Here is an 8,941-nt window from a genome sequence, read left to right as displayed (position 1 = left end):
AATACATTTAAGGTTAATATTGTTATGTGTGAACTTGATCCTGCCATTATGATATTAACTGGTTATTTTGCTCGTTAGTTGATGCAGTTTCTTCCTAGCCTCGATGGTCTTTACATTTTGGCATGTTTTTGCAATGGCTGGTACTGGTTGTTCCTTTCCATGTTTAGGGCTTCCTTCAGGGTCTCTTGTAAGGCAGGCCTGGTGGTGACAAAATCTCTAAGCATTTGCTTGTCTGTAAAGGATTTTATTTCTCCTTCACTTATGAAACTTAGTTTGACTGGATATGAAATTCTGGGTTGAAAATTCTTTAAGAATGTTGAATATTGGCCCCCACTCTCTTCAGGCTTATAGCATTTCTGCCAAGAGATCTGCTGTTAGTCTGATGCGCTTCTGTTTGTGGGTAACCCGACCTTTCTCTCTGGCTGCCCTTAACATTTTTTTCCTTCATTTCAACTTTGGTGAATCTGACAATTATGTGTCTTGGAGTGGCTCTTCTCGAGGAGTATCTTTGTGGCATTCTTTGTATTTTCTGAATTTGAATGTTGGCCTACCTTACTACGTTGGGGACGTAGTTCTCCTGGATATCTTGCAGAGTGTTTTCCAACTTGGTTTCATTTTCCCCATCATTTTCAGGCACAGCAATCAGACATAGATTTGGTCTTTTCACATAATCCCATATTTTTTGGAGGCTTTGTTCATTTCTTTTTACTTTTTTCTCTACACTTCTCTTCTCGCTTCATTTCATTCATTTGATCTTCAGTCACTGATACTCTTTCTTCCAGTTGATCGATTCGGTTACTGAAGCTTGTGCATTTGTCACGTAGTTCTCATGTCATGGTTTTCATCTCTGTCTGTTCTTTTATGGTCTTCTCTGCATTGATTATTCTTGTTATCCATTCAACCATTCGTTTTTCAAGGTTTTTAGTTTCTTTGCGCTGGGTATGTAGTTCCTCCTTTAGCTCTGAGAATTTTGACCGACTGAAGCTTTCTTCTCTCAACTCGTCAAAGTCATTTTCTGTCCAGCTTTGTTCCATTGTTGGTGATGAACTACGTTCCTTTGGAGGGGTAGATGCGCTCTGATTTTTTGAATTTCCAGCTTTTCTGCACTGCTTTTTCCCCATCTTTGTGGTTTTATCTGCCTTTGGTTTTTGATGATGGTGACGTACTCATGGGGTTTTGGTGTGGGTGTCCTTTCTGTTTGTTAGTTTTCCTTCTGACAATCAGGATCCTCAGCTGCAGGTCTGTTGGAGTTTGCTTGAGGTCCACTCCAGACCCTGTTTGCCTGGGTATCAGCAGTGGAGGCTGCAGAAGATAGAATATTGTTGAACAGCGGGTGTTGCTGTCTGATTCTTGCTCTGGAAGCTTCGTCTCAGAGGTGTACCCAGTCGTGTGAGTGTGAGGTGTCAGTCTGCACCTCATTTGAAAATGCAGAAATCACCCGTCTTCTGTGTTGCTCACGCTGGGAACTGGGGACTGGAGCTGTTCCTATTCGGCCATCTTGGGTGTCCCCCCCTTTTTTTTAGTTCTTTTATATGTGTGCAATGCTTGGATAATTGTAGTATAAAAAAAACATAGAAAACTATGGTGCTAGATACTTCACTATTTTTTAAAAAACTGGTGGCTATTCTGATACATATAAATGCATGCATTTTAATACTCCATAGTGTCATTATGTTGATAGTATCAACCTAGTGGTATCATAATTGATCATCATTTATTAAAAACAGTAGATTCAGTAGCTTAGTGAAAGAGTCTGGTGTTTCATTATTGCTACTTAATTTTTCTTACAGGGCAAAGTTCTAAAAACATCAGTTCATCTCCAAGTGTTGAGAGTTTGCCTGGAGGAAGAGAATTCACTGGCTCCCCACCTTCATCTGCTACTAAAAAAGATTCCTTTTTTAGCAACATCTCACGTTCCCGCTCACACAGCAAAACTATGGGCAGAAAAGAATCTGTAAGTATTTAAGGACAATTTTCTCTTCATTCTTCATTTTCCTCCATAGAGTGCTGCATTTATGAAAGCTCTGTTAGTGCCCAGTTTTATAAAGCTCTTAAAACTTTTATGGACTAAAAGGAATTATCTTATCAAAAGTATTTTATTATTATACTTTAGTAATATTTTAAGGCTATAGCCTGTATTACACTGGAAATAAAAGAAAGTAGCATCATTTTAAAATAAGTTAAGGCCGGGCGCGGTGGCTCAAGCCTGTAATCCCAGCACTTTGGGAGGCCGAGACGGGCGGATCACGAGGTCAGGAGATTGAGACCATCCTGGCTAACACGGTGAAACCCCGTCTCTACTAAAATACAAAAAAACTAGCCGGGCGAGGTGGCGGGCACCTGTAGTCCCAGCTACTAGGGAGGCTGAGGCAGGAGAATGGCGTAAACCCGGGAGGCGGAGCTTGCAGTGAGCTGAGATCCGGCCACTGCACTCAAGTCCGGGCGACAGAGCCAGACTCCGCCTCAAAAAAATAAAAATAAAAAATAAAATAAAATAAAATAAGTTGAATCTTTCCCAAATCCCACTCCTTTTTTTCTCTACAAACGCCTTTTCTTCAAAGCCTGTGTTTTCTTATAAAATTTAACAAATAAATGATGGAAGCTGGAACAAACCAAACTGTTTTTTCCATTTAAAATATTTCTTGAAAATTAAAAATAATTGATTTACCACATAAAAAGCTATACAAACTACATTTAAATTATATTTTAATACTCTGTAAAATTCTTCTTCTTTTTTTTTTTTTTTTTTTTTTTTTTTTTTGAAACAGAATCTCAATCTTGGCTCACTGCAGCCTCCTCCTCCTGGGTTTAAGTGATTCTCATGCCTCAACCTCTAAGAAGCTGGGATTACAGGTGTGTCCACCATGCCTGGCTAATTTGTGTATTTTTATTAGAGACGGGGTTTTGCCATATTGGCCAGGCTGCTCTGGAACTCGTGGGCTCAAGTGATCTGTCCACCGTGGCCTTCCAAAGTGCTGGGATTACAGACATGAGCCACTGCGTCCAGCCTGTAAAATTCTTTATATACATTTCTCAAAAGAATATAGCTAAGGCATATCCACTGCTTTAAAAACTTGGTTGTGTCTGAAATTATTATAAGCCAACTTCACATTTAACCACATTTTATAACAGCCATGCATAGCTTAACAACAGTGATACATTCAGAGGAGTGTGTTGTTAGGCAATTTCATCATAGTGCAAACATCGTGGAGTGTACTTATACAAACGAAATGGTACCACCTACTACACACCTAAGCTGTATGGTATAGTCTGTTACTCCTAGGATACAAACCTGTATAGCATAGCACTGTACTGAATACTGTAGGCAGTTATAACAATGGTAAGTATTTTTGTATCTAAACATATAAAAGGTACAGAAAATTGTAAGGTATACAGGAAAAAAAATGGTACACCTGTTTAGGGCACTTCTTATGAATGGAGCTTGGAAGTGGCTCTGGGCGAATGAATGAGTGAGCATTGAGTGAATGTGAAGGCCTAGGATTATTGTGCACTACTGTAGACTTTATAAACACTGTACACTTAGGCTACACTATATTTATTTAAACAATAGTTCTTTCTTCAAAATAAATTAATCTTACCTTACTATAACTTTTACTTTATGAACTTTTTTTTTTTAATTTTGTTTCTTTTGTAATAACACTTAGCTCAAAACAAACACATTTTTTAGCTGTACAAAATTCTTTTCTTACATCTTTATTCTGTGGTCTTTTCTGTTTTGAATTTTTTTATTTTACTTTTTAAACTTTTTTGTTAAAAATGGAGACAAGCACATTAGGCTAGGCCTAACCAGGGTCAGGATCATCAGTATCATTGTTTCCACCTCCAAGTTTTGTCCCCCTGGAGGGTCTTTGGGGGGCAGTGACACTCATGGAGCTGTCATCTCCTGTGTTAACAATGCCTTCTTCTGGAATACATCCTGAAGGACCAGCGTGATGCTGTTTTAAAGTTAACTCTTTTTTTAATATATGTAACTAGAAGTACATTATAAAATAATGATAAAAAGTATAGTATAGTAAATACATAAACCAGTAACACAATCGATTATTATTATTCACTGTACATAATTGTATGTGCCATACTTACATATGACTGGCAGCACAGTAGGCTGGTATCACCACAAACACTGAATCCGTTGCACTATGACATTACGACAGCTATGATGTCACTAGACAATAGAATTTGTTAGCTCCATTATAGTCTTATGGGACCACCATCATATATGTGGTCTGTTGTTGATCAAAACATCATTATGTGTCACATGACTGTAGTTTAACATCTAATATCTTAATAAGAACTCATCTGCCCTGTGGAAGAGGATGCCAAGGTAATACAGAAAAGGATCTAGCTATAACTGACATTATCCTAAATTAGAAAAACAAACAAACAATTAAACCTTTGAGAGATAATTATTTAAGGTACATAGAATATTATGTTCTCTATCTGTGTGACTTTGTATTTCTTGGGGCAAGACACTCAGTTTCTGGAGTTTTAACCACCTTATCTGCAAATTAAACATTTTTGCTCTCTGACAGAAAGAGTTTAACTACCTGCCCTCTTAGGGATCCCTTCGATATGTAGGAACTGTGATTCTGTAGTATATAAAAGAGCAGAGAGGAACTTTAGTTTAAACATGGCACCTTTAGTGCAAGCATTTAGCTCTGTTCCCTCCTAAAATTCCACTGCAAGGACAAGGGCAGTTAAAGATAAACCCTCAAAAAATAAGAAAACAAAAGAGAAAACAGTAGCAATAAAATATTGTTACTTGGAAAACAGATGAAAATTGACAACTAAGCAGCCTAAGAAAGCTGAACCTTAAGTCAGTGGTAAGTCAAAAACAAAGAAGCAGCTTGACTTACATTGTAAAATTCTCCAGAAGCTCAGGATCTACAAGTGAAAATGAAGGCAGAACTGAAGACAAGACAACTGGTCAGAAGCTTCTGAAAGAGGAATTAGATTTCCTTCCCTACGTCAGCAAAAGACTGAAAATTTAATTCTCTGAAAAGTGTACAACAGAATGTGTGTGGTCTAAGAGATCAGGCACATTCCAGTGTGAACCACCCTACTGAAAAAGGGGTAGTGGGCCGGGCGCGGTGGCTCAAGCCTGTAATCCCAGCACTTTGGGAGGCCGAGACGGGTGGATCACAAGGTCAGGAGATCGAGACCATCCTGGCTAACACTGTGAAACCCCGTCTCTACTAAAAAAAAAAAAAGAAAGAAAAGAAAAGAAAAAGGGGTAGTGAATACTTAAATGCTAAATTTGAGACCCCAGGCCTCCCCAGCTTGCTTTCCAGAGTACCAGTATATGGATAGCCTTCAGGCAAGAGATTTGGAAGGGGTTTCTCTAGGCAAAAGACACACACACACATACACAGCTATAAACATACTTACCCCAGGGGTGCTCCAAGGAAACACCCAGTTACTTTATAGTGGACCCCACCATTAACAAGCTCCATCCAAACAGAACCTCCTCTTAGCTTTTTAGTTCATACTATTTTATATGGACAAGACAGCCAAGGATCACCAGACACTTGAAGAGAGGATTTGACAATGAAAGACAAAAACAGAAAAAAGCAACTGGGAGGAAACAGGCTATGCAGAACAAGAAAACAAATATCATATTTTAATACATTTTTTTGTTCTCTAAATGTTATATTTTTCTAATGTAATACCTTTTCTAATGTATACATTTTTCTAAAATGTAAAACTCAGTGAAAGAGTTGGAAGATAAAGTTGAGGAAATCTCCCCTGAAAATAGAATATAAAATAAATAGAAGAGAGAAAAACATAAGAAAATGAGAGAACTGGCCCAGAAATTTTTTAAAATAGGAATTTCAGAGTGAACAGAGAAAATAAAAGAAAGGAAATATCAAAAATACAATCTGAGAAATTTTTCCATTAATAAAATAACTGAGTCTTAAGATAGGAAAAGTCCATAGACTGACCCACTCAAGAAAAAACAAACCTACAGTCAGATGTATTACTGAAAAAGTTTAGAAATCTGCAAACAAAAGAATCTTACTGACTCATAGAGTTGGAAAAGAAAAATTCTAACGAAGAATGAGGAATTAAAATAGCTGCACACTTCTCAGTAGCAATACCAAAAGGAAGACAATGGAGCGATACTTTGAAAGTTCTGAGAAATGGCCGAGCGTGGTGACTCACGCCTGTAATTCCAGCATTTTGGGAGGCCAAGGCAGGTGGATCACCTGAAGTCAGGAGTTCAAGACCAGCCTGACCAACATGGTGAAATGCCATCGCTACTAAAAATACAAAAATTAGCCAGGCGTGGTGGTGGGCGCCTATAGTCGGGAGGCTGAGGCAGGAGAATCACTTGAATCCGGTAGGTGGAAGTTGCAGTGAGCCAAGATCACGCCACTGAACTCCACCCTGGGTGACAGAGCAAGAATCCATCTCAAAAAAAAAAAAAAAAAAAAAAGTTCTGAGAAAAAATTACTTCTAACCTAGATTCAACATCTGGCTAAACTAGTAGTTAATTTTCAGTGTAAAATAAAGCCATGTTTAGACATTAAAGATTCAAAAAAAAATGATTCTCATGTACCCTAGGAATCCACTGGAGGATATGCTGTACAAAAATGAGGCCATAAACTAAGGAGGAGGAATACCTAAGAACTAGGAAATAGAGGATCCAAAGCAAAACAAAAAGATCCCCAGAATAATAATGTATAGAGATCCGAAGACTATAGCACTGCTAAATAGCAGACCCAGAAAGTAGTAGCAAGCCCAGATTGGAGCAAGTTGGAAGTTTCCAGAAAGATTTATTCAAAAAGATAAAATTAGAAGAATGACTAATATACTTTAACAAATTGAGAGATGTATGCAACTAGGCATGAGTTTGGGTGATAACTTTATAAAAGCTAAACTAACCCCAAAAAAGGACAATTGGTAACCCCAAAGAAAAAGTATGTGTAGAAAAAGAAAGAAAGGTTATGATAAACCTTATAACTGAGCTGGGATTAACATTTAAATAGACATTATAATGTAAGCCTATTGAATATTAATCTACTCAGAATCACACTATACCTGTTGAGAAGATGGGGCATGGGAACTACGTGTTTGCCTGAGGAGGAGAGGAGGGAGCAGGTGGTAGTGGTCAATACAACTAAATCTTTATCTTCCATAGTGGGGAATCAGGGGATAATACTCAAGAGAAATCAAGAAGTGGCTAGATAAGTTAGAGATAAAGGCCAGCTGTGGTGGCTCACACCTGTAATCCCAACACTTTGGGAGGCTGAGTCGAGAGCATTGCTTGAGTCCAGGAGTTCAAGACCAGCCTGGGCAATATAGTGAGACCTGTCCTTACAAAAAAAAAATTTTTTTTCATTAGCCAGGTATGGTGGTATGCAACTGTAGTACCAGCCACTCGGGAGACTGAGGTAAAAGGATCACTTGAGTGTGGGAGATCAAGACTGCAATGAGCAGTGATTGTGCCACTGCACTCCAGCCTGGGGTACAGAGCAAGAGCTTGTCTTAGATAAACTAGATAGATACATAGATACATAGATGATATAGAGGTGAAAAAACAAAATGGGTAAAAGAATTTAAAGTGGTTGTTTCTGGGGAGCAAGAAGTAGAGGGTGGGGTTGTGGGGAACTGTTCTTCATAACAGAAACAGTTGAATAAAGCACCATTTCATTGTATTGACCATTTCAGTTTATTGACACTTATAAGTGTTACGTATATAACTTAGATTAAAAATAACAACTAAAAATTACAGCAAAATAGAATATTTTGGCATAATAAATTAGAAGAGGAGATAATCTGCATGTACAAAGAACGTGTCTGTGAAGAACCAGAGTAAGAGAATAACAAATGAGAAAGGCATATGGAGACAGGTTTCATTTGCATTCTATCATATTTTGGTGGCATATGGATTAGTCTGCAACACCAATTAATTGCTTTTCTTTATGATGATACTTTAACGTAAAACTGAGAAGTTAAGTAAAAATAGACATAAAGTAAATCTAACTCTCTACATAGACTTGCTGTGAACCAAGAGAATGCAAGTAATCATTCAAAATTTAGTATATTTGCTAACTTTGGGGAAGGAAGTAGGCAGAAATTTTTAAGATAAATAAGCTCATGGTTTTCCAAGTAGTAGTTTTATCTTATTATTTTATTAAATAGTGTGTTAAGTCAGTACACTTTGCCAGTTCTTGCCCATTCTGGGCACTTAATAGGATTGCACCTCCTTGTCCCTATGATCTGTCAAAAATCATATGACTAGTTCTCTCTACTGCATTGTGACTGAAAGTGACATATATGTATTGTCACTGCAAGCCCATCCACAGCTGTCTTCCCCTCTGACACCATGAACAGAACCTCCCTGCCAACTCATGGTAGACATGAAGAATGAGGGAGAAATCAGCTTTTGCTGATTTAAGCTTCTGAGACCGATGGTTATCACAGCATAACAGTGCACAGTTGGTAAATGTTTAGGTCCATAGCTGGGACTCATTTTCTCATGGGAGCTGCCTGCTGCCACTAGAGTGGTCCCAGGACACCAGAGCCTATGACTAGGTACCTACCATACATGGGTCCAATTTGCTTTCATTTCCAAGCCAGTGTGATGTGATACAGTGATATTCCATATCCTGGAAAATATTCAAGATAGCTTTTCACTTAAATTTCTTATACAAACAAGTGGCCAGAAATGAAAGTAAAGACATCTCTTGGTTTGGGTCTCTTGTCCCTTAAACTATATGATGATACCTTTCAGATTTCAAGACTCAGTTCATCTTTTAAAGTGGTTCAAGATCAATAAATTGTTGATGTTAATTGCCAAAATAGTGGTAGAAAGAGACATAAAACCTAAGATAATCTAGTAGTAGCTATCAGTCGAAGTATGGTAAAATCTGCTTGTAATGGTTCTGAGAAATGATTGTCAAAATCTACATAGGTA

General features: G+C 37.9%; 1 protein-coding gene across 11 annotated transcripts in view; it reads left to right on the top strand.

The window, feature by feature from the left end:
• The window catches only part of TBC1D5 (TBC1 domain family member 5), a 607,988-nt gene that overhangs the window by 547,241 nt on the left and 51,806 nt on the right, over positions 1 to 8,941 (top strand). For all 11 annotated transcript variants that reach the window (XM_017875878.1, XM_017875888.1, XM_017875889.1 and 8 more), the window contains one exon: positions 1,791 to 1,954. In XM_017875878.1, coding sequence (XP_017731367.1) covers positions 1,791 to 1,954 — 164 coding nt within the window. The remainder of the gene's footprint in view (positions 1 to 1,790; positions 1,955 to 8,941) is intronic.

The sequence above is a fragment of the Rhinopithecus bieti genome, unplaced genomic scaffold, assembly GCF_001698545.2.
Source record: "Rhinopithecus bieti isolate Rb0 unplaced genomic scaffold, ASM169854v2 scaffold_8220, whole genome shotgun sequence".
In the NCBI taxonomy this organism is placed as follows: Eukaryota; Metazoa; Chordata; class Mammalia; order Primates; family Cercopithecidae; genus Rhinopithecus; species Rhinopithecus bieti.
Note: the sequence above shows the minus strand (reverse complement) of the source record. Positions and strands in the feature narration are given on the sequence as shown.